A 26,936-nucleotide genomic window follows, 5' to 3' on the forward strand; every position below is an offset into this window, starting at 1 on the left:
TTAACTACACTGTATGAATTATTTGAATCTTGTTTCCCTCAGTCTGGGAACTCATAATTATAGCAACCAGGAAGGAGACATTTTGTGGACACTGTTATTAAGGCAAGTCTTGTATCATCTCAGAATCTTGTTTGTGCACCAGAATGTGGGACCTGATGTCCATCCCTAATGCACTGGCTACACAATTAAACGGTTAAGAGAACTGAGGATATGTTTGGAGAGCAGTGACAACTAGGAAGTGCTGAATGGAAAGTGAAAGTAATTGCCTCTATGCCTTAGGCATAGAGGCTGGCCAGGCAATATTTGATTGACAGCTGAAATTTTTAAATGAGTTTACAATAGCTATGAATGCTTTTAATAAGAAAAAGAATTTGGATTTCATGTTTTATTTGAAAAGGACTTTTATTATACAGCTTTTTATGTCTGGGTGACGGGTCCACTTTAAACCAAACTAAATATACTTTTCATATATGAATAATAATAATACACAATGTTTTACTATATTCAATGCCGTATTCAAGAATACAAACCCTGCCACAGGAAAAACACTGTTCATCTCCCCAGTTTGGTTAGGAGCAGCTGCTGTACAGTTTTACCATAAAAAGTGGATTGAGGGAGCAGGTTGTAGTTTAGAAGATAAAATAGCTAGTGAGTTGGACCATAATGTAAGACTGAGGATTCTGCATCTTTGATGATATTTAGTAGTGGGGGAATTGCAATTATCTCCAGGGATGAAGCATGAGCCCTGTTATGTATTTTCATTCATGACCATAATCAGAATCATTGCATTCATTTTCACAAAGGAGCATCTTGTAATTACACGTGATTACGGTTATTCCCACCAGTACAATATAAATCACGCACAGTTATTTGTATTTTATGCACTGCCTGTCACACAATTTACCATTTTCATCCACTGCTAAGACACTTGCTCCCTTTCCCAGAAGCTCTTGCACAACAACCGTCAGTCCATTTCGAGCAGCTACATGGAGAGGTCTGAAAGATAAAATGTCAACACTTAGGGGAATATTTATCAAGAATCGAATTTGTACATTGTGTGAGCGTTTTTCTACCTCGGGTAAACTCGAATTTCGAAAGTTTACGTAAAAAATCCGAATGTCAAAACTTTGCCAGAAAAGCGGCAGGGGGAAACCTCTAACGATCGAGTTCATGTCCCAAAAACTCGAATTGATCGAGTTCTCTGATAAAAATTTAATTTTTATATTCAAATTATTTTTCTTATTAACTCGCAGACATTCAAGTTTTTGAAAATATAACTTGAATGTGTGAGTTTGGGTGCAAAAAAAATTTGAATCGTGGGAAAAAAAATATCAAATTCGATTTTTGATAAACCTGTCCCCTAATGTCTGACATTCAATTTAGGTTTACAAAACTAAAGACACAAAAATGGCAGCTTTATTTTAACCAAATGAGAATGTGAGCATTAGGCATGGCCTGAAAAATAATATAGGGCTGAGTAATCTGTAGCTCCCGGTACACAAGTCTCCTCTTTTGACAAAGTTCATTAATTAAACCAGCGCCAAACCTAAACCTCATTAGGTTGCTAGAAAACGCTAAGGACTAGGAATGGGTGGGCGTGTTACAACTACATGAAGGTTTGGCCTTCCTTGCTGAAAATTAACTGCTAAAATACAAAGATAGAATGTGGTTGTTGGAATACTCCAAGGCTAAATAATGTATTAATAAATTGTTTTATCAATAACACAAAAGACCACCATTTGGGTTTGGCAATCTCTACCCAATAAGAGCTGCAGAAGGAGAGCATCACCCCATAGGACCCCTACTTTGGTCAGACGACAATTTTGCAAAGAAATGCAACTATGCAGGGAGGTCAGAAAAATATCAGAAGTAAATGTTTATGACATCATAAACACCATGAAGTTTATTTTAATGTGCTGTGCAGTTTGGCAACTTTCTGATCATAAAACCCCAGTTTTTGAAGTATACAGGCTTGTACTGCATAAATAGCAAAGAAAAAATGCATTTAGAGAATGAGCATTTATCAGTTCCTCCCAAAAACCTTTCCAGCATGCTAGTCAGGATATTCATGTAACATTTTGGTAGAAAAGTAAGGAAAGTATGGAAAGACAAACTTTTCTGGGTATCCAGTTATGTGCCGGTCTGCTAGGGTGGTTTCAATGCAAACAGGCACAATGCCCAGTAAGTAACTGCATCAAGAGAGCTTGCAGTTTATGGTTTTTAAATGTACAAGTATGAGGTACACATAAAACATGGTTTATGGTTGCATTTAAATGTACAGACCACACAGGTAATTTCTGATCTTTTCACACCTAATACATTTGCTAATGGACAAAACAATCTTGCACGCAATGAAAACCAGATTTCCTTGAAACAGAATCCCAGTAGGATTGCACAGTCAATATTACCTTGCCAAGCCTTGGTATGGATTCCAGTTAGAGAGCTATAAAAACAGCATGGATCAGCCAGATGGAAGCATAGAAGAGATAAACTATATTTATAGAATCTGGGATCTGTTTTTCAAACTCTACCAAGCAGAAGTGACGGAGGCTGGACTTCCTGCTGCCAATCCAATTGGAGAGCAGTAGGATTATCAACCTTGTTACTGTGGCCTTTCCAAATGGAGAGCAGTATTTCTTCTTTACCACACAACTGGAAAGCACTTTTGAGTGAGTGATACAGCCACAAAGAAATTAAACTATGAGAAAGGAGGAAGCTGGAGAGGTTTGTATTCCCTGCCATATGTTTGATGGCTTTTCAGCAAGGGAGAAAATACATGGTTATTGAAAATAGTTGTTAGAAACAAGGGACTGATACAATTGCTATCTTGAAGACAGGATTTTTTTCCCCATGTGAGGCAAATAAATTGGTACAGAAGACCACTGGGTCTTATAATTATTACTTTAAGTCAAAATCCTAAATTCTATACTTCTGAGACATAATTTGACTTTTCAAAGTCATAATTATGAGTTTAAGGGCAGAACTGGACAAAGCAATTCGATGCACTAGGTCGCGCTGTGAGGAAACGCAAGCAACCAGTCGGAGGCGCCGAATATAATGTAAGTTATAGAAACATCGCAGCTACAAACTACATGCATCCGACTGTCGGATGAAGATGCATCGTGCGGCGTCCTCATCTGACAGTCGGATGCCTGTAGTTCATGTATCTGTGATGTTTCTTTAACTTACAGCGCTGTGAAATATGCTGGCGCTATATAAATACATTTTAATAATAATAATAATAATAATAATAATAATGCATTATGTTCGGCACTTTTGACTGGTCACCTGCCTTTCCTTCACTTTGTGGAGTTCTGCCCTAAAAGTCAAAATTTTGAGTTTTAAAAGTCATCAGAAATTATTTTGTGCTGGCCTCAGTGCTCTTTTGTAAATTGGAGAGGCTATAGAATGTTTTTTTTTTGCCTTCCTCTGGATCAAATAGCAGTTAGGCTGGTTTTTAATAGACATAAAAGGTTGAATTTGATGGCCAGATGTGTTTATTCAACCTAAGTTATTATATTACTATGTGTAAACAATACTTACGTTTGCAAAGCTGAATTTGTTGCATTGATGAGGTTTCGGTCTGTGATTTGCTCTAATATTAACAAGGCACTAGTTTCATGACCCTAAAAGACAACACGTGCAAATCAAAGGTCAAACTTGATGCTCATGAAATGTATGCTTAACATGTGCACATCCATTGGGGAAAAAGAGAATTCTTAAAATCCTACACAAGGGAAGAGAGCACCACGGGCATTATGCTCTGGTGAACTCCCCTTTTACACTTTGATAAATAAACCCCAATAATTTCAGTCCACAGTAGAAAACCTGGCATTGAGGCCAAAAAAAAAAAAAAATGAAAATAGTAACATACCTTACTGCATGCCAAGTGTAATGCAGTATTTTTATTCTTGTCTTGCAACATTAGATCAGCTTTAGCACTGCTAACCAATACCTCTGGAAAAAAAAAATAAGGGCAAGTTCTCCATTAATTATTTGGTAGAAACAAAATGACACAGAGAAATGCTAAGTGTGAATATAATTACCTATCATGGAATTTCCTAGCCTTATCCTGCCTTACTAATGAATCATATGTACCAGGACAACAGCACCATTTGGCAGACAGACTAAGTTGTAACTAAGCCATGAAACACTTTAGAGATCTATATTATTAGTCATGTTTGGCAAAAACAATGAATACATATGAAAGCCCACATGCCGCTATCATGATTAATCTCACAGTTATGTATTCAGATATGTATTGCATGGTTGCATCCTGCAGTATAAACAGGGAGCATCTGCAGAATAGAGCAACACAGGTATTTGTTCTTACATTTACTGGATGTGGATTAAGTATCTATATTAGGTTTTTCAGATACAATTGTGCTTAAAATATTCTAAAAAAAACAAAAAAAAAAACAAGCTGGTCCACAGAGATAAAAAAGGGTGAAAAATGCCACAGCATTAATTTCAATAAAAAGGTTTAGACTGCTGGGCTGAAAGTCTAAATGGCAGCATTCTGAGAATGGAGTTCACTACCAACAAGCAGAAAACATCTTTGTTCAAAGTTAATATGTGTAGTTGGCCAAGACTTTGGCAGAAGTTCAGTGATGCATATGGTATAACTGGAGATCACATTTGTTTTCAGCTCATGCCCTGTGCCCTACCTGTCAAACAAAAAGCAAATGATAAAAACGTTGGAATTATCCAGAGAATGCTTACCAACTGCATTCGTTTGCCCATTCTCAGCTGCCATCATTAATGGGGTTTTACCAGTAGAATCCACGGCATTTACTTGAGCATTATGGCTGAGCAAAAGCTGTAAACATTCAATATGGTCTGTAAAGGCTGCAGCATGAAGAGGTGTCCTACGTGATTAAAAAAAGAAAGAAAAAAGAAAAAGATGAATGAATTCTTTATTCTTATTTTGCTTTAACAAAACTATTACAGGCACATTATACTAAAGGCCGTAATTCTTAAATAAGAATTGGGTTGGGTTATTATTATTGTACTAACTCTTGAACAAAACTGTCCAAAAAGCAGCTGGAGAATGATTTATTACAACGGGATCATAATCAATTGCACTGAGGAAATATAGGATGTGCAGATGGCGAGATGCTTGCCTAGTAAATAAAACATACCTTCCTTTGGAGTCCACTGAGTTTACTATGCTGGTACCTAAGGTATCAATTAGCATTTCAGCAGCACCTTCATTATCATTTATCCTATGAGAAAACAAAGGAGTGATAAGAGTAATATTCTACAGTGGCAACAAGATTAGAATTCAATTTACTTTGTGACAGACATACACTGCGCAATGTAAGGGGCTGAAAGAATTTCCTTCCATTTTCTGAAAAACTTCTTGCTCCAACAACAGCTCTACACATGCATCATGACCTAAGTAAGGAAAACAACACTCATCAAGGTTTTTTTTCCTGCTTTATCACAGCAAGTTTTCAGTTCTCCATTTTAGTCATGCACACCTTCATGTAAAAAATATTTATCTCACTGCAACTGCCCTCAAATAAGGAACAGTATGACTAAACAGTACACATGGCATCTTTAAAGAGCAGCCAATGGTTTCGAAGCAGTAAACAAAAATTAAACAATAATTCTAGAAAACAAATGGAAAATGCACAGATTTTTAGCACAACAAATAGTATTCGACTACTATCTATAGTGAATCGCAATTTCAGGAGAAAAGGGAAGCATATTTAGCATACCATTATAGCAAGCCCAATGAAGGGGTGTGTATCCATGATTGTCTACTATTGCTGGAACAACATCCACAGAAACTGCAGTCTGCAAAAGAGCACCCAGAACTCCTATATGACCACAAGCTGCTGCTAAGTGAATAGGAGTCCGACCTCTGCAGTCTCGTAATAGGAAATTTGCATTCTGCTGGAGCAACGCTTCTACACACTCCTCATGTCCTGTCACTGCCTAGGGGACACAAAAAAATAAAAAGTTACTGTAATATTTACAATAGAACAGTGCTATTTTTTTGTACTATAAAACAAAACACATTATCAAACTGGCAACAACATAAATGCAGGCATAGGACCTATTATCCAGAATGCTTGGGACCTGGGTTTTACTGGATAAGGGTTTTTTTTCCCTGAAATTTGTATCACCATACCTTAACTATACTTAGTACAGGTATGGGATCTATTATCTAGAAACCGGTTATCCAGAAAGCTGGATAACGGAGCCCAGCTCCCACAGACTCCATTTTATCCAAATAATCAGCTTGTACTTGATCCCAACTTAGATTTAATTAACAATCCTTACTGGAAGCAAAACCAGCCTATTGTGTTTATTTAACAAGATTTTCTAGTGGTCTTAAGGTAGGAAGATCCAAATTACGGAAAGATCCATTATCCAGAATAGCCCATGTCCCGAGCACTCTGGATAACAGGTCCCATACCTGTAAGGGTGGTGGCACATGCTACTACTTGGGGAGATTAGCCGCCCAGCGACAAATCGCCTCTTCTTCGGTTGACTAATCTCGTCAAAAATGCCTCGAAACGATTCGGGCGACTTCGGAAAGCCGAAATGATTACAAAAATTATGGAAAGTTCCGTTTTCCGGAAAACCCCAGGACCTGAGCTTTTTGGATAACAGATCCCATACCTGTATTTGATATTTGTTAAACTCTAGATGGTGCAGAAAAGGTTTCAAATATGATAAGGTAGGAATGTTTCCCTTAAAGTATGTATCTGATCAAATGCTTTGATACCCAAATTCTGATCTGAATTTTTTTTAAATGAATAATTGACTAGTTGCTAGCATCACTGATTTGCAGGCAGTGGCAAGTAAAAAAAAAAGTGAATATTTGTAAAAAAAATGTCAACCATCAAATTAAGTGGCAACCCAGATCACTCCAACTGCTTTAGAGGGTGTGGGGATAGAGGATCCTTCTTGCACACCTGGTGGACTTGTACAATAGCTCAAGCATTCTGGAAAATGGTAGCGACTCTGCTCTCTGAGGTTCTACATAGCACTATACAAGCAACACCACACACATTCTTGCTAGGGATGAAGATCAGAGCAATACACTTTCCACAATCTCGCAAATTAGCCACACACATTCTTACAGCAGCAAGATCTCTATTAGCAGCAAATTGGAAACAGCCAAATATTCCAGGGCGTCCAGCGTTAATATCAAAGATAAACTGGATTAGAGCAATGGAATCCATACGGAACAGACTTCAAGATAGAAGCTATGAAGGGGAGTTGGAGTGGCATCCGTGGGCCCAGTACTTGAATGACCTGCAGACCAGAGGTACGTTTTGCTGAATGAAGGATGTTCTATCGTTTACTATAACTAGATAATGATACTATTCCATCTTTCTCCCCTTTTCTTTCCCTTCTCTTTCTGATTGTCCTCCCCTATTCCTAATCCCCCCCCCCCAACAAAGAAACAATGAAGCACGGTGTGCTAAATCTGGAATATTGAGACAGGAGATGTCTCATTCTAGCATTCATGGATAGAAATGTTTGGATAATATATTGTTCTTCAGACTAATGGTACAATTAGATTTCAGTTTTGTATGTTATCTCTAGCATGCTCTTCCTTCGTTCCATATGTTGCAATGTTCTTTTTTCTGGCAATTAAAACTGAATAAAAATTTTCAATACAAAAAAAAAAAATGTCAACCATCACTTGACATTTCCACATTAAGTTTTTCTGTGGCCCCACCAACTATAATTTATTTATAGGTGGGTGTGCATTGCATGTACACAGAGAACAAATGGTGTCATATTAATGCAACATTGACTTGTCATTAACACAGCAATATATTGTATTGCAAAGAACAACAGATGCTGTGCTTCTCTCTAGGAGTTTTAGCTGCTTAAAAACATTTTTCACTGGATTTTACACCTTTTTTATTTTTAGTAAGAAAAATTTTTAGTAAAAAAATGGTCTGCTATACCTAGATAGCACTTTAAATTAATTTTAAAACAGGATAAAAAAAGCAAATAGTTAATATATATATATTTATATCTTTTAAATAGCATAGTAACATAGTAAGTTAGGTTGAAAAAAGACACAAGTCCATCAAGTTCAACCTTAAGCCTGTATATAACCTGCTTGTTGTATATAACTGTTGATCCAGAGGAAGGCAAAAAAAAAACCCCAAAAAAAAAAACATTTGAAGTCTCTCCAATTTGCCTTAGAGGAAGAAAAAATTCCTTCCTGACTCCAAGATGGCTAGTCTCTGGATGAACCTGTACTGTGAGCTATCTCCTATAACCCTGTATTTCATCACTTGCTGAAAAGCCCTCCAACCCTTTCTTAAAGCTATCTATTGCATCAGCCAGCATGACTGATTCAAGGAGAGAATTCCACATCTTCACAGCAGTGTTATATTACTAGAAAATGCAACTCACATACTGTTTACACAACGCTTACAGGTTTACCTTGCTAGGGGGAGAAAGCTTAAGTGTTATTACAATGAAAAGCTCACAGTTCTGAAAATTGATAATATTCTTACCCCTCTATGCAGCGCTGTCCTTCCCCATTTATCTTTGGCATCTACATTGGCTCCTTTATTTAGGAGAGAATAGACACATTCTGTATGGCCATTTAGAACAGAAAGCATCAGAGGTGTCCTGTGTAATACAAAGCAGAAAGCAAAAAGAAAAGACTTATATTTTACTGGAAAGTGCATCAGTCAGCAAAGCAATTACCTTATGGCTATTATCCAGCCTTGCACTTAAAAGGCAAACGGAAGTACAGAGCAGAATTTCGGTTCAGACACAGAAAATGCACAACCTGTTCTATCAAAAGAACTATAATGCACCATAAAATTTTAAATGTGAAGGAAAACTAAGGACAATATTGCATTGCAATATTATGACAAGGATATGAAACATGTGTTTGGGCATCTACGCCAAGCATAATGTAAGTCATTAAGATGAAAGTGTTCTTTCATATAAAGGAGAAGGAAAGCTACCGAAGCAGTTTATTACCAATTGTGCAAGCTTCTGCAGAATGCTTTACCATACCTGAGTAAACAGCTCTAGAAGCTCTCTAGCAGCTGCCATATTAGCTTGGTGTGACATCACTTCCTGCCTCATAGCTCTGGGCTCAGATTACAGCAGGGAGGGGAGGAGGGAGAGAGGAGCAAACTGAGCATGCTCAAGCCCTAGCCCATGAGGTTTATGCTGAAAACAGGAAGTCCGATACAGAAGCCCATGTGTACACAATAAAAGGAAAGAAATTGTGTGTTTATTTTGACAGAGGATTTAGAGCAGAATTATTTTGAGGGTTTACTGGTGTATTTATATAGACTTTTCGGATAAAGCTTACTTAATTTTAGCCTTTCCTTCTCCTTTAAAGGATTATGGGAGATGAAACCCCACATTTTTGGATTACTAGGTGCAAATCTTTGAAGTAGCGGAGTGCTGTGCAGTTTTCATTGGATTCCACTATTTGCATATGGTGACCACAATGCAACCTGCACCCAGTTGAAAGAAAGCCAGGAAGGTGCTTACTTCAAGTTATAAAGTAAAATGTGTCTTAACGCTGTAGTTTTACAAATAATAAACAACTAAGAGCTTTCTTCCCTGACTACCATGCTTGCTTTTACTTACTGCCCATTTCCATCGTGAATATCCACTGCTGCCTGCACATCAGCATTTCCTATAAGGAGCCTTAAGCATTCTGAATGTCCATTGATAGCTATAAAGGAACCAAAGAAATCAGTAAAAATACAGATAGAGAAATCTATTAAGTTTACTTTCTAGTGTATTTAATATAAATACTATGTTGAGGACAGAATTCTAGTGGATAAAACACCAGTTCACTTTTAACCCAAGCCATAATTTACAAGGCTGTTTGATATGAAAGCTGAATTTGAGTACATTCTCTTTTTAGTAGAACAACGTTCTTTTTAAACAAGTTATGTAAATAAATATGTGTTTTTTTTCCCCCATTTGGACATATCCAGATAAAAACAAAACATATGCACAAGAACAAACAAAAAGCACAATGTATAGAGGAATTTTTTACAGGGAAAAAAAACGACTGAACAGACGGCGAGCAGAATTTTAAGACTGGCTTAGCGGATGTAACAATGAACGGAAGACAAAACTAACAATACCTTGCACTTTGTGTTTGAAACACTTGAGGAAGCGACACTACACAGCAGGTCGAGCTTTTAAGCTTTAAAGCGAAAGTATCACCAAAATCAGTTTAGTCTCATTAACTTACCACTGGGCATGTCCTTTGGTCTTACTTTTTGCTGTGCAGAATTGCAAAGTTCAGAATTGTTTTTATTAACTGAATTTCTGGAATCAACCATTTGGATTTCTAAAATGGATTACAGATGTAAAGGGGAGTGGTGATCACTGGGGTACTTTACTGAGTAATAAATCACTTAGTACCTTTTAAGATAAATGGGATAACTAGAAGTAAGGACATTATTAGTCTGGTATGTTTTAACACTGATATGTCCTTCTTTATTAAAAAAGAAGGATAATGTGCCAACATATCAATTTCATATATCAATATTTATTATAATCATTATAATATGGCAAATGCAAAAATTAAATAGGCTGACAACAGATAGTATAGTAGGGTTTATTTATCATCACTATCTATGTCTGGGGAGAAAAGCAACTTGAGCGCTACCAGGAAATCAGCAACAGGGGTAGTAGAGCTGTACAGAGTACTATCGTTTAATAACTGATTGGTCCTCAAATATTTTTAATAAATATTAATAATGGTATAAACGGTTAATAATTATAACGGTATAAACCAGTTACTTTGTTTCTGCAGGGGCAGGGAAACAAGTGAAATCTCAAGGAAAGTTAAACTAAAGATGTAGGCTAGAAATGTTGTACATTATGTTTGTGGCTTCTGTACCAGCCCAAGGCAACCACAGCCCATTAGCAGTAAAGATCTGTGCCTTCAAAGATGCCCCAGTAGACCCCCATCTTCTTTTCTGTTGATTCACTGCACATGCTCTGTCCTGATGTAAGTTACTGAGCTTAGGGACCGACTCTAAGCTTATCTTCTCAACAGCTGCTCAGAGCCCACTAAGCATGTGAGTGTTGCACACACTTTCCAAGATTGTGACCCCCTGTGACAAGTTTTAAGTCCTGGATCATTGCTGCTGTTGACAAGCTGAAACTTTATGCTGGTGCAATAAGTTCAGTATATAAAACATGGCATTTTAAGCCCTATTCCTTTTTAGGGTTCAGTTCTTTAGGGTTCAGTTTAGGGTTCAGTTCCTTTAAGTGATTGAGTTGTCAGTGTGACAGACAGTGGGACATTTTTTGTTTTGAGGTGTAAAACTGACATGGAACAGTTGTTAAATACATAAAGGAGATTTTCACCATAAACTATGTAGATGGTTTAGTAGTTCTGTAGCAGTGTTGCGGAAACTAGAGGTTTGGGCCACCATTTTTTTTTAGCAGGTTTCAGGGCAGACACTGCATCCAGCCCTCCTGCCCAGCACACTCCAAACTGTTTGGCATTCATTCACCAGCAAACTGCCGTAATTCATTTAAATACACATCTGCCCTGCATCCTCCAGTGAAATCAGATATTGGCCGACACAGGTATGTAAAGTAACAAAGCCATGTTGGGTCCTAGTTTAGGCACAGGCCAACTATCTGTTGTTCTATGCATTACTATTCTTCAGCTCTACTAGTCATCAGTATAAATGGTAAAACGTGAGTCACTCTAGCAATTAAAGGAATTGTTCAGTATAAAAATAAAAACTGGGTAAATAGATAGGTTGTGCAAAATAAAACATGTTTCTAATGTAGTCACCGGTAGTTAGCCAGAAATATAATGTATAAAGGCTGGAGTGACTGGATGTCTAACATAATAGTCAGAACACTACTTCCTGCTTTTCAGCTCTCTTGGTTTCCACTGGGGGGCACATGGGTCATAACTGTTGCTTTTGAATCTGAGCTGAATACTGAGGATTAATTGCAAACTCACTGAACAGTTATGCCCCATGTGGTCCCCCTTATAGTCAATGACTAACTCAGAGTTAGAGAGCTGAAAAGCAGGAAAGAGAGTTCTGTTAGACATCCAGTCACTACCGCCTTTATACATTTCATTTTTGGCTAATAAACAATAAAGCTTTTTTATTTTTATTTTGCACAGCCTCTGTTTACCCAGTTTATATTTTTACACTTAAGTGTGACCAACCCCTTTAAAGGAACAGTTATCTTTTGGTATGATGTAGACAGTAATATTCTGAGAATTAGCATTTGGTTTTCATTGTTTATTATTTGTAGTTTTTGAGTCATTTAGCTCTCCAGTTTGCAATTTGAGCAATTTGGTTGCTAGGTTCCAAATTACCCAAGCAACAGTGCATTAATTTGAAAGAGAGACCGAACAATGAACAGGAAAGGGTCTGAATGGAAAGATGAGCAATAAAAATACATTTGTAGCCTTACAGAGCATTTGTATTTTCGATGCCCCCCCCCAATTGAAAGATGGGCAGAGTCAGAAGGCAAATAATTTAAAAACTATAAAAAAAAAAAGAAAGAAAGAAAACTGAAGGCCAACACAGAAAAAGTTGCATGGCATCTGTGCTAATCTGCACGGCACACTATCTGCAGCAAAAATTGTGTTTAATAAAAGGTGATAATAATGTTAAGTGATCATTGGGAAAGATGTTGTGTGCATCTGTGGCACGGTCATGTGTACTACAGGCCAGCTGTTCCAGCCACTGTCCAAAGGTAAATGATAAATGAAAAAGGTACACCACAAAAACTAGTAAAACTACTTATGAAAGCGGAGAAACTAGTGGCCAGAGTGTTCACTGAACTTATTAAGTACTGCTCCTTCGTACTATAGACTCAACTGTGGAGGAACCAATTCTTTGCCTGTGCAGCTAAAAACAGTATTCTAGAGTTCTAGAGTCGTTTAAAGGGATAATGTCATGGAAAAACATGTTTTTTTTTTTTTTCAAAACGCATCAGTTAATAGTGCTGCTCCAGCAGAATTCTGCACTCAAATCCATTTTCAAAAGAGCAAGGCGATTTTTTTATATTCAATTTTGCAATCTGACATGGGGCTAGACATATTGTCAGTTTCCCAGCTGCCCCCAGTTATGTGACTTGTGCTCTGATAAACTTCAGGCATTCTTTACTGCTGTACTGCTAGTTGGAGTGATATCAACCCCCCCCCCCCCCAGAAGCCCAACAACAGAACAATGGGAAGATAACTAGATAGCATCTCCTTAACACAAGATAACAGCTGCCTGGCAGATCTAAGAACAACACTCAACAGTAAAAGCCAAGTCCTACTGAGACTGATTCATTTACATTGAGTAGGAGAAACAACTCAATTTTAGAGTGCAGGCACAAGTCACATGACTGGGGGCAGCTGGGAAACTGACAATATGCCTAGCCCAATATTAGATTTCAAAATTGAATATAAAAAAATCAGTTAGCTCTTTTGAGAACTGGATTTCAGTGCAGAAGTCTGCTGGAGCAGCACTATTAACTGATGCATTTTGAAAAAAACGTGTTTCCATGACAGTATCCCTTTTAACAACTTCAGCACTATGGTGGGTTGTATTTTAGCTGCACAGGCAAATAATTGGTTCCTCCACAGTGGAGTCTACAGTACTTAGGAGCAGTACTTAATAAGTTCAGTGAACACTCTGGCCACTAGTTTCTCCGCTTTCATAAGTAGTTTATTAGCACTAATATTGCCTTTGTGACGCTTAGGGAAAAATGCAACATATTAAAAGCCCAATGGTTGAATTACCACGGCATACAAGATAAAAAAGCACCTAGTATTTGAAAAAAGTCATCATCCCCTCAAGAACATGGTGTGCTTCAGAAAAAGGGCACTCTCTCCCACATTTAAAAATCCTAATACTTTCATTAATAGAAGGGATGCAGATGAAGAGACTGGCCTAGACATTTTAATGGATGTACAATGGAAAGAAGTACTGTACTTGAATTTCCCTACAGATACAGACTGCAGTAACTATACATAAGGTAATACAATGCAAAATGTTTACAAATACATAAATTTCACATCACAAAGGGCACTGTGTCCCTATTAACCCGATGGGTCCGCAGAATATAAATACACTGTTATCAAGGGTCGAATTGACAATTCGAAATTAAAATTCTCTATTTTAATTTCTATTTTTATTGTCAAAACTGTCAAATTTGACTAGGGAGTTATTCAAATTTGATTTGTTTTTTTTTTTAAAAAATGTGAATAAAATTTGAGATTTATTATACTTTGAGCCTTTAAGAACTCGAATTTGACTATTCGCCACCTAAAACTTGCCAAATTGTTTAAGTCAGTTAATGTGTAAGCATTCTTTAAGAGTTTTTTTATTTTTAAAATTATATGGATTTTTACACAACGGGGTTTGCACAAGTTGCACAAGTTGCACAAACAAGAAAGCAGTTTCAGCTACGAAACAAGAAGGTTTTACTTATTTGTTGGTGAGACTTTCCTTTTAAGTAAAGGATGTTAAAGGGCATAACTGATACAATAGGAACTTTTTTGCATGTCATCATGTAGAAACATGAGCGGGAGGAGAAAGTGGAGCATGCAAATGATCTGTCAGGCATGCAGTATAATGTACATAGACATTAGTATGCATATCAGTGCAACAATACTCTCTACAACATTTCATGGCTCTCCAACACTGCAATTGTAACTACAAATGGCAAGGTAGTGTCATATTTAAAGGGGAACTATCGCAAAAATGAATTAAGAAACCTTCTAAAGACAATTAATTAAAAAGTCTGCATTGTTTCTGAAATAATAAAGTTTATATTCACTTTTCCGGTCTCTCTGTTTCTCCTCATTCTGTCTTCATGCAGCAGTTAGGTGTCAGATATTCATTGACAGTTAGAGCCAATATATATTATAGGGGGGGGGCTTCCTTTCCTAGCAGATAAATAAGAGCTCACTCAAATAACGGATTACAGTTAAAAAAAAATCTAAAAAAATAACTGCTTTTGGCACAAATCTTGCATGTAGAAAGACATAGGGTCAAATTCACTAAAGCGTGAAGTGGCTAATGCTAGCACAAAATTGCCAGCGTGACTTTCGTTACTTCACCGATTTACTAACAGGTGCTGGTGTAAATTCGCTAGTGACGTGGACCTGCTCTAGCGCTACTTCACACCCTGACGCCAGACGAAGTTGCGCTATGGTAAAGGGACGTAACTATGCTTATTCACTAACTTGCGCATTTTACTGAACGTTACCTCTTGCGCCAGACTTGCCTTCGCCACAACAGACCAGGCGAAGTGCAATAGAGTAGATAGGGTTTTCTTAGAAAAAATTTAAACTTTTTTTTTTTGAAGGCCCAAAAAACGCTGGTGTCTTACTTTTTTAAGGGTGATAGGCTAACATATGGCACCTAAACTATACAGTGGGCACATGTATAGGGCAAAATAACCTCTATTTTATTTTATGAAGCTTTCCCAGGCTTGTGTAGTGTAATGTATTTGCTGCTACATATGCGTCCATTGTACTTTAACTTGGCGCCGTATGCAAATTAGGTATCGCTAGCGTAACTTCGCTTTGCTTGATGAATTAACGCTGGCGCAACTTCGCTACCTTTCGCCTCCCTGAGCGTAACTTCTGATTTTAGTGAATTAGCGGTGCCCCGGCGAAGCAAACGCTTGGCAACTTCGGAGGTAAGTAAATTTGCCCCATAATGTCTGGTTATTTTAACAGAGTGAGCTCTAATACATCTTCCAGGCAAAAGGACCCCCCTATAAGATATATTGGACAATTCATCTGACACCCATGAAGACAGAATGAGGAAAAACAGATGCTGAGAGAGGAATAGTGAAGATAAACTTGATTATTTCAGAAACGATACAGAATTTTGTATTTAGAAAGTTTCTTATTTCAGTATGATGGAGCTTATATTACATTTTCATTTTTGTGATAGTTCCCCTTTAAGGATGAAACAGAAACACCAAAGAGTGGGGGTGGATAAATAGAGACTCTGCTAATACTGGCATATCAGCTGTACTTCAGCTAACATGTTACATTTGAGAACAATAATCAGATGTCAGTCATACCTGCAGAATGAATGGGTGTTCTCTTGACAACGTAGTCCTTTACCAATATTGATGCTCCTTGGTTAATCAAAACATCTACACATTCAACGTGTCCTTTAAACGCAGCAAGGTCCAGAGGAGTCCGGCCGGTGCTGTTCCTTACATCGAGGTCCAGTAAAGACTGTACTAGCACTTCCAGAGCTTGATGGTGGCCATGGTAAGCCTAAAAGATAGTGATTTTGGTGGCATGAATAAAATACCATCAGTAAAAAGAAAGCTGTTTAAACTTCATTTTTTAGAATAACAGTGTAATAACGGATTTTTTTTTTATTTTTTTTTTTTACAGAAGTGTTAAAAAACAGTTTATAGACATAATGAAGGTACTTACAGCTAGGTGTAATGGGCTTATAGGTGCCCTGGTATCTGCATCATTCAGCATGTCAGTACCTGAAGTCTCCATGAGCTGAAACAAAATGCAACAATTAAAATGGAAAACATTTATACGTCTAACTATGGGCTGAATGTGACCCCTCAAATGATTTTTGAGGAACCCCATTTGTCTGGCATTATTTTAATATGATTTAGGACATCGCATATGGAATTCTGTATAATAAACACTGCACAAAACATGGGAACAGTTAGACAAGCACTGATGTAGCATGTACAACCATTGTGCACAAATACAGGTATGGGACCTGTAATACAGAATGCTTGAGACCTGGGGTTTTCCGGATAACAGAATATTTTAGTATTTTGGATCTATACTGACACAAAAAATGTATTTTCAAAATATTAATCTACATTAAAATATACATATAGGTCATGTTGACCGTTTTTGCTGATAGTTCTGATTCGGTAAGTAATTGTCACTTGAAGTTCCTAAACCTGACTGTCCCTTCTCAGCCTGTCAGTTAAAGTTTCTAATGCTAATGGACTCCTGCTGCACAAATATGGCAGCCCCCTCATAGAGGAACATGGGTAAGAAAGGTAATGTAAAAGTATCAGCAAATACTTTAATGGCAACATTATAAATAGCAAAGATAATGTTATGATAGATATAAAAAAAGGTTATTTTCTGATGTCAGTATCTCTTTAAGTCTACTAGAAAATCATGTAAATATTAAATAAAACCCAATAGGCTGGTTTTGCTTCCAATAAGGATTAATTATATCTTAGTTTGGTACTGTTTTATTATTACAGAGAAAAAGGAAATCATTAAAAAAAATATGGATTATTTGGATAAAATGTAGTCTATGGGAGATGGCCTTTCTGTAATTCTGTGATTTTTTAGATAATGAATTTCTGGATAACTGACCCCATACCTGTACAAAGCATTTCCAGAAACACTAAAACGTAAATTTTTTTAATCACTGATAGCAAAGCTTTGCTATCAACACCCCAGAGCTTTTAGAACACTTTCCTACCAACTTTAATGCACGGGCTAGACTTTGAAACTTTGACCACATGTACCAAACATTGTGACCGGTCAGATTTGCACACAAGTTAGTTGCCAGCGTGTATGTTGAAGTGTAGCTGTGTTTTTCAATTGCCCTTAAGTTTATATATGCAATAACACCCACAACTGAATGCAGGGACTTTAACAGAGTCAAAATGCTGAATGGGATGTTAGAAACACAGAAATGTGTTTGTGTACGTGCAATTCATTTCTACCTCCTGATTTAACAGTCTAGTATCTAAACAACAAATTATGTTGACTTGCTATTACTTAAATCGCTTCTCCTTAAAAATATTTTAGTGGTGCAAGTCTCTACACTATGTTGAGTATTTGCTACCGAAGTGCTTTTTCATTTTCTATTAGAAGTGCACCGTCAAATGGAAAGTAATTATGTTCAATTTGCTTAGAACTGACTGTGCAATATAAATGCCATAAAGGAGTATGGTATGGAAAGGATGTTATCCGGTTTTACGCTGTGGTGCCTCCAAGCAAATTAGTTTTATCGATTTGTGTCAATTATATAAATAAAATCACTTGCCACATCTAGAGGAGTTTCTCTCGCGATCTGAAACAAACAGATGATAAAGTCATAAATACAGTGAAAGTAAAGCAGCATCAAGCCAATGCCATGACCATGCAATTACATAATGTTGTTAGACATATACTCATAGAAATATTATCTAGAAACCGGTTATCCAGAAAGCTCTGAATTATGGAAAGACCGTCTCCCAAAGACTCCATTTTATCCAAATCATCCAAATTTTTAAAAACTATTTGCTTCTTCTCTATAATAACTGAATCTACTTGAACCAAACTTAGATATAATGAATCCTTATTGGAAGCAGATCTAGCCTATGGGGTTTATTTAATGTTATTACTTTGTAGTAGACTTTAGGTATCTGGAAAACCCCAGGTCCCGAGCATTCTAGATAACAGGTCCCATACCTGTACCTTTTTCAGAGTTGTGAGCCATAAATAAATCTATGATATGAATCAAATAACTGTAGATTCATTCAAACCCAACTCTTTTATATTGTTATAAGTATTTTTGCCAGACTACAAAACTACAAACTACTGAAATTTTAAATGTCATAGTTTAAATAGGATCTTCTTGGCCAAGGGTCTGGACACTTTTGCAAGCCATTTTATAGAAGTGGATAATTTCTTAAAGTGAATTTTCTGTGTTAAGGCAAGTATGCATTTAATAAATATTTCCTGTTACCCTGCAGCAATAATGTAAAAGAGAAGATAAAGAGAATGGGGCAACAGATCCAGTAAACATTTTTTATACTTCTGCGTTAAAAGAACAGTTCAATGTAAAAACAATAGATAAATAGATAGGTTGTGCAAAAAAAAAAAATGTTTCTAATATAGTTAAGTTAGCCAAAAAATGTAATTTAGGCTGGAGTGACTAGATGTCTCACATAATAGCCAGAACACTACTTCCTGCTTTTCAGGGGGGGGCACATTGGACATAACTGTTCAGTGAGTTTGCGATTGATCCTTAGCATGCAGGTCAGATTCAAAAGCAAACAGTTTTGACCCATGTGGCCCCCCCCTCAAGTCACTGATTGGTTACTGACTGGTTACCAGTCTGTGGAAACCAAGAGAGCAGCAAAGCAGAAAGTAGTGTTCTGGCTATTCTACAGTTACTCCAGCCTTTATACATTACATTTGTGGCTAACTAACAATATTGAAAATATTTTTTATTTTGCACAGTCTATCTATTTACCCAGTTTTATTTTTACACTGAACAATTCCTTTAATACATGCTTCTGGTTTTCCCACACTTCTACTATAAGACAGAACAGGCACCCCAAGCTCAGGGTCAAATTAAGTGGGTAAAATGCAGAAATATGGAGTATAAAGCGGATATCAAACCAGTGTTTACATTTTGCAGTCCATTGTATGACAATTTCTAACTGATAACTTGCCCAGGCCAGGCCACCCCAGCAAGTTCAGGCTAAGAGCAGAATGTGAGATGCTGAAAGACGTCTCATAAAACCCCAGAATTTCATCAAGGGACTTACAGGTAGCACTCGCCACTACTGTTAAAGTGTATGAGTGTATGATTAGAAAGAGAGAGATGAGAGCTGTGCTAGAAGAAAACCTTTCCAGACAATAACTGATGTATAGATAATGTAGCTTGATGTGATTAATGAACTGCTTTTATGTCCATACATATTTGGACAGAGACAACTTTTTAAATGAAACAACTCAGATACAGTTGAACTGCAGACTTTCAGCTTTAATTCAGTGGGTTGAGCAAAAAGATTACATAAAAATGTGAGGAACTAAAGTCTTTTTTTAACACAATCACAATTTCAGGGGCTCAAAAGCAATTGGACAAAAAAACTAAAAATAAAATGAAGGCAATGAACATCACCAGATTCTGGGTTTCCTCCTTTTTAATGCTCTGCCAGGCCTTTACTGCAGTGGCTTTCAGTTGCTGTTTGTTTGTGGGCCTTTCTGTCCGAAATTTAGTCTTCAACAAGTGAAATACATGCTCAGTTGGGTTCAGATCAGGTGACTGACTTGGCCATTCAAGAATATTACACTTCTTTGCTTTAATAAACTCCTGGGTTGCTTTGGCTGTATGTTTCATTTAAAATTCATTGTGGTAATGTACAGAACTAAAATTAGAAAAAAGTTGTCTCTGTCCAAATATTTATGGCCCAAACTGTAAATTCAGATAAATGTCATGCTACGTGGGCATCTTATACAGAGGAGTTTCTTTATGCCGTTCCTTATGGTGGGTCTTTCATGTAAATAATTTACAGTACTTGATTTAATTTTTCAGGTCTAAAACAAATACTGGATATTGCAATAAAACCGGGGCACAAACACATTATTGCTTAATGTTTTAGTACATCTTTTTTAAAATAGCCAGGAAGCAAAAAATACTGCATACAAATTATCAGACTTGAATGTCATATAGATATTGCTTACCAGTTCAAGACATAAACGATGTCCATAAGCAGCTGCATAATGTACTGCATTGTACCCATGTTTGTCCCTGATTCCTGGGTTTGCATCATTTCTGAGTAAATATTCCAGGCACCTATAATGGCAAACAGAATTTGTGATATTCTGTGTTGTTATGGCAATGCTGTGTGTTTAACAGCGTGAATTTTAACAGTTAGTGGTGCTTTAACACTGACACCCGCTGGACACTGCAAATAATTACATGTGAATTATTACTGCCTGTTTCAATTATGCACATAAGTTTATATTGTCTTCTTAATTCCCCAATTGCAAAATGGTATATCACTAAAAGTGTTTTGTACAAGTTCCCTTGAACAAGGTCAGCTGATTTGCCCTATATCTTAGGAGACATTTGTTTGCAGTCCATGCAAGGACTCAACAACATAATTGACTCTTCCTTAAATAAGTACATTCTGTGCTAGTGGTAGAAGTGTGACACTACCCTTCCTTAGTTATCTCAAAAATATTACACACTGGCATATAAAGGCATATGAATGCAGGGATAACCCTTGCAAGTGTAATGCATTACCTGCAGTGTTTTTGGGATTCTGCCCATTGGTCCAGCACGGATGTTGTAGCTGACAAATTACACTTGTAAGGGGTGCCCCTGCATTTACATACCCTGCAATCCTGGTGTATGTTCTTTTCATGGGTACCAGTGTGTAAGCTGGGCATTTTTCCACATCAATAAAATTAAAGTGTTCCAAGTGATTGCTGGGGAGTGTTTTTTTTTTTTGGAGCCAATCCCAGGTGTTCCTTGCACGGGCTAAGGTTAGATGCATGCACAGTATAGCAATTCCTAAAAATAAGAATGCACTGTGCATTTGCCCAATTCAAGCATGGGCAAAGAGCACCTGGGGTGCTGAAGACAAAATGGTGATGCACTCCTCAAGAACCCTGAAATATATACATATATTTACACTGGTCTAGTGCAGGAGATTTACTCACTGGGGTGCTTAACGAAGTGACACACACATTAGTGAGTATCTTTCCTTGTGCTTTAATAAAGAATAAAGCAAGACATTTGAGATCAGTTCCAGAAAGCACTCACATAAACAGTAAACAGTAATTTTTTAGCAATGCAATGCTTTGCTCTTTCCTACGGTGACGGAAGCAACTGAGAAGACTGAGGCAAAAAAAAAAAAATCACTGAATGGAGCCCTTTGTGAAGCTTATAAAATATGTGTTATTCATTTGCTACGCAAAAATCTGCATGGAGAGAATGTAGTCTTTTGAGACTGATGTTTTGGCCAACCAACAGCAAACACAGAGACTTGTCTTGCAAAGTTCTGTCCTGTTCAACCAGAATACAATTCAAGTAATATTCCACAGATTTGGACAGTTCCTTCAACTTACTTGCCATCTGTATCAGAAGTAGCTGCATAGTGCAGTGGTGAACAGCCCCTCTCATCAAGGTCATTTACGCTCGCTCCAGAGCCAACAAGTGCAAATAGGCACTGATAATTACAGTTGGCCGCAGCATAGTGAAGCGGGGTTCTTCAGTATACCACACAGCAAAGGAAAATGAAATACAAATTAAAAATTAAGTTAAAACAGTGGAAAGAACACCATTCTATATGGATTTCAACAGCAGCTCTGATTAAAATAACCGATTTTGATATTGTTCACAATAAACCAGGAATAATGTACGCCGTATTCTAAATTCTAAGCAATAGAGAAGACAGAAGCTCCATGACTATATAGAGGCACAAAGTAGTAGGGAGAGAGTTTTTACAAAGGCATGGAATACAAAGGTGTTGCATTTGTGTATATTAATATACAGAATTGAGCATGCCATGTAACACAAATAACATTTATAAGGAACATCAAAAGCAACCTTTATAATGAAATATTTTACAGGAAATTTATAGCTTTTGCTAATTCTGACCAGCTTTGTAAAAACTTTATAGTTCCCAGTTCTTAATAAATATTAATAGATGGCCATTAGGTTATCAGAGCCTAATAGTTACTTTAACACCATGGACTAAAATATATACAGGTATTAGGAACTTAAATTAACTAAGTTAACTTTTAGTATGTTATAGAATGGCTATAACTTTTAATTTTTTTCTTTTTTTATTATTTGTCTTTTTATTTTTCTGACTCTTTCCAGCTTTCAAATGGTGGTCACTGATCCCATCTTAAAAAAAAAATGCTAAAACTGTATTGTTACTTCTAGTTACTAAGGAAATTTAGACCTTAGCAACCAGATTGCTGCAATTGTAAACTGGAGAGCTGCTAAATAAAAAATAAATAACTCAAAAACCACAAATAATAAATGGAAACCAATTGCAAATTCTCTCAGAATATCACTCTCTACATCATACTAAAAGTTCAGTTAAAGGAGAACTATCCCTTTAATTGGCAAATTAGCAGCACTGGATTTTTTGCCTTGGGACTACAGCTGATCTACATAACATGTGAACAAATGAACTATACACAAAAGACTTTAGTCAATTTGTATATAGCTACATGGTTGGCGGGTATAGATTGTCGAAACTAAAAACTGGAGAGCTGCTGAATAAAAAGCTAACTAACCACAGATAAATAATGAAAACCAATTGTGAACTGACACAGAATAACACTCTCTACATTTAAATTAACTAAAAGTTAATTTAAAGGTGAACAACCCCTTTAATAGTTACTTATCTGCTACATACATGTGGTACATATGTCGACAGGAATTAAAATAGAACCATAAACGTGAAGAAAATATAAATGGAAAACCCCTATTAAATATTGCAAACAATAAAATAGGTTTCTTGGAGAAAAAAAAAGCTGTTGATCATTAAAATACATTAATTGTAACTAACCGTCCAAACTTGTCTTTTTTGTTAAAGTCTGCACCTGTGTTAAGCAACAAGTTTAGGCACTCCAGGTTTCTGAAAAGACAAAAATACAATTACTGTAGAATTAAAAATATGCAGGACTGTTGTTCTTTTTGTATATATAGTTGTGTTCAGAATAATAGCAGACATCAGAAATCTTATCAATCACTGTATTTGGTATTTTTAGAATATCATTTATTAGTAGGTGCAGTAAAGCAATAGAAAACCGACCCAACGGTCATGACATGCTGCTGATTCTGTGTCATTGAATCATTGAGGCTTGTTCCAAATAATAGCAGTGTGGAGTTAAGTAAGGTCATGCAATCTTTGAAGGAAGGCAGCAAATGTTGTGCATGCTGGTTATAGTGCATTTCATTCCAAACATTGTTTAGAAGACCACCATACTTTGAGTAAACAGTTGATTGGAAGTGGAAAACATATAAAGAAGTGCAGAAAATTATAGTCTGGAAGAATGGAAAACTATAATTCGAATGGATAGACAAAATGGCAAAGACTCGGCCAATGATCGGCTCCAGGAAGATTAAAGAAGGTCTAAAGTTATCTGTGAGTAATGTTACAGTTAAAAAGGCCTATGTGAAGTCAACCTATCGGCAAGAAGCCCCTGCAAAGTCCAATTGTTGAAAAAAAATGTGCCAAAGAAAACACTGACTGGCCTATAAAGAAATGCGCAACATTTGTGGACTGATAAAAGCAAGATTGTTCTTTTTGGGTCTAGGGGCCGCAAACACTGTCAGACGAACCCCAAAAACTGAATTCAAGATACAGTACACTGTGAAGACAGTGAAGCATGGTGGCACAAGCATCATGATATAGGGATGTTGCTCATACTATGGTGTTGGGACTATTTATCTCATACCAGGGATCATGAATCAGTTCAATACATCAAAATTGCATTTTTCTGTGGAAAAGCAATTTACATGCAAAACTTAGCAGGACTGTTAGTCAATACGCAGCAGACAACACCACAAATATGTATATGTGCATGCCATATTGAAAATACACTGCGTATTTCAGCAAAGTGTATTTCTAAACCTGTGGATCCTATAGAGTTCAATAAAATGACACTTCATTGGTGTATTGGCGAAAACCGCAAATACTGGTGTCTTGTGGTGAATGTTGGCTCTCAAACGCCCAGTAGGAATTGCTGAAGTTCGCATTTCTCGCATATTTACCCTCGTCCACTTGTTTTTAAAAAGACCCGGGTGACCTCGCCCTCATTATCATTTGTTATAAAGAAGTATGCAAGTTGTAACAGAACATACCCTCCAGCTGCGGCTGCATGAAGACAGGTCCTGCCAAAGTCATCAGCGGTATCTATGTCAAAACCTTCAAGAGAGTAACACAGTTTACTACATCTTCCTATACTTAATAAGTATAGATTCATAGGTTCACCTGTTTTATTTATGGCCAAAAATAATTGCAGTGGATAGAAAAACATGAATATGCACGCTTAAACAAATCTAGCAAGTTTCATCCATTTTTCCATTTTCTTCATTCTCCAGTGTCCCAGAATTCTTGCCGAATTATTGAACAAAACTTTGACTTCACCAGTATAACTATTCAATTACTGTTGGTTTAGAAGTTTTAGAAACTGTGCATGAGATGCTGGCCTGATTCTCTAATGCTCATTGCCACATTTTTAAGCAAAAATTATTAACTAATTAATTCCATCTGCAGCATAGCCTATGAAAGTGATTTCGTAGATGATTTGTGGCTCAAAGGTAATCAGTATGGCTGATGAGATACCATTACTCTAAACCTACTACTACAGCAATAAACCTACTATTACTCTAAACCTACTAATACAGCAATAAATGTTTGGACCAACCTGAAGAAAGGAGCTTTCTGCAACAATCTGAAAAGCCACTTAAGGCAGCTAAATGGAGAGGAAACATTCCATGGATGCCCCGTCTAGAATACAAAATCAAAAAGTTTTACGTTAGACTAATTGTCAGATAAATAAAGCAAAAACTTTAAGAACACATCTATTCTACTGATCAGACGTACAAATTATCGGGTGGTTCAGCAGTTACACTTTGATCATTAATATACAGTGCTTAGCAATTCAATCCCATGTTCAATTACCCCATTTACAGAATAACAGATCCTGCAGGTAAATTGTATTTATTTTTAAGAAATTAAACTCAATTTGTTTTTATAAAATGTGACAAAAATGTTTGGCAAAAAAATCAGACAATACAAAGAAAAAAAAGCTATTTTCATGCCTCAGTGCTTTGAAATAAATACAGCATTGAAATTTTGTTCTTTGTGATATTTTTGGATATTTGGTCAAAGTTCAGAATGATATTGCAACAAATTTTATAATTCTTTTTCATATGTCGTGCAAGCTACCCTCTGAATGGCCCAGTAATTTTTAATTACAGTATTATATGTATGTTGTCTGTTTAACACTTATATGAAGGCTCTGTGTGAGTGAACTCATCAATGTAGACAGAAAAGGTTTTTTTAACAGCCCAGATAAAAACATTATTTATATGGTCATATATTTTATTCTATTAAACCTACTTCAGAATGGCTGATGAGAGCAACTAGCATAAAATATACTCAGTCTAATCTAGTTCTTTAACTGCACTGGCTGCAAGTAAATGGTCACAACATTAACCTTCTATTCAAGCAAGAAAAAGACCATTGAATTATAGTTTACAGTACTAGATGTTGGATCTGAAAATCTGCAACAGAATTAAAAATGGTTGCAATGTTATAAGACACTTATTTTACGGAGATATAGTTTTCTGTATATTTGGGAAAACATCACATAGAAACAGCACTTACTTTGAAGTGTCGGCTCGACTGGTAATAAGAGTGTTAATGAGAAGCTCGTGGCCATATCTGGCAGCTATATGCAATGGGGTGTTTCCATTTTTATCTTCACAGTCTATTTCTGCTCCTATGAAAAATACAATTCCAGGCAACAAAGGTTAAAAACAAAACAAAAAACAAAACAAAGCCACCAGTTTGTTGATTTCTATTGTCTACACAACATAACGCATTAATATCATGCGCTTGAGAAGCCATGAGAGAAAAAATGATTACAAAAAAGTATAAAATGTGCACAATTTTATGATTTTTTTGTAGTACTGTAATAGTTTTTTTTCCCCAACAGTTACACAGTTCCATTTCTGTGATATTTTAAGACACTAATTTCCAGTAATCTAAGAATTTCATTGCCTCACACTCTATAGGCTAGCAATTTCAGTGTGGGGGTGGGGGACTGCAGCAGACACAGAAACACTGCTGACAAGTTACATCACTAGGTTAATTAAGCTATGCATTATTTACAGTAATTTTTTTCTGTATAAAATACTTTAAGACACATGAAAATGTTAGGTTATGAAACTATGTGCATACAGAAAACAAAAACTTTACATTGATTTTTCTCTTTAATGTTTAATTTTTCCATCACTTGTGAATTGCAGAGGCCACTAGGAAAGGGGAGAAATTAATTATTCATGCAACATCTGCAATAGAGAGTAAATGCAAGCTAAAAATAGGAAAAAGGGTAAAAAAAACACAACATTTTTATATTTCTTATTGAAGCTTCCAGATTACCAAACCATCACTTCTTCCCTTCAGTGAATCCTTTCTATCTATTAGCTACTACT

At 36.5% G+C, this 26,936-nt stretch overlaps 1 protein-coding gene across 3 annotated transcripts in view; it reads right to left on the reverse strand.

Annotated features, from left to right (window-relative positions):
* LOC108719943 (serine/threonine-protein phosphatase 6 regulatory ankyrin repeat subunit A) overlaps positions 1–26,936 on the reverse strand; it is an 83,174-nt gene that overhangs the window by 2,612 nt on the left and 53,626 nt on the right. For 2 of the 3 annotated variants that reach the window (XM_041567518.1, XM_041567517.1), the window contains exons 10-28: positions 26,107–26,221; positions 25,142–25,224; positions 24,576–24,639; positions 23,278–23,346; positions 21,821–21,961; positions 20,429–20,540; positions 18,018–18,044; positions 16,412–16,486; positions 16,045–16,246; positions 10,220–10,318; positions 9,601–9,688; positions 8,499–8,616; positions 5,724–5,943; positions 5,310–5,397; positions 5,142–5,225; positions 4,723–4,868; positions 3,875–3,957; positions 3,544–3,626; positions 905–996 (exon numbers count right to left, since the gene is read on the reverse strand). In XM_041567518.1, coding sequence (XP_041423452.1) covers positions 905–996; positions 3,544–3,626; positions 3,875–3,957; positions 4,723–4,868; positions 5,142–5,225; positions 5,310–5,397; positions 5,724–5,943; positions 8,499–8,616; positions 9,601–9,688; positions 10,220–10,318; positions 16,045–16,246; positions 16,412–16,486; positions 18,018–18,044; positions 20,429–20,540; positions 21,821–21,961; positions 23,278–23,346; positions 24,576–24,639; positions 25,142–25,224; positions 26,107–26,221 — 1,989 coding nt within the window. The remainder of the gene's footprint in view (positions 1–904; positions 997–3,543; positions 3,627–3,874; positions 3,958–4,722; positions 4,869–5,141; positions 5,226–5,309; positions 5,398–5,723; positions 5,944–8,498; positions 8,617–9,600; positions 9,689–10,219; positions 10,319–16,044; positions 16,247–16,411; positions 16,487–18,017; positions 18,045–20,428; positions 20,541–21,820; positions 21,962–23,277; positions 23,347–24,575; positions 24,640–25,141; positions 25,225–26,106; positions 26,222–26,936) is intronic. The other variant, XM_018269257.2, reaches the window with a different exon arrangement.

This window comes from Xenopus laevis, chromosome 6S, assembly GCF_017654675.1.
Source record: "Xenopus laevis strain J_2021 chromosome 6S, Xenopus_laevis_v10.1, whole genome shotgun sequence".
Lineage (NCBI taxonomy): Eukaryota > Metazoa > Chordata > Amphibia > Anura > Pipidae > Xenopus > Xenopus laevis.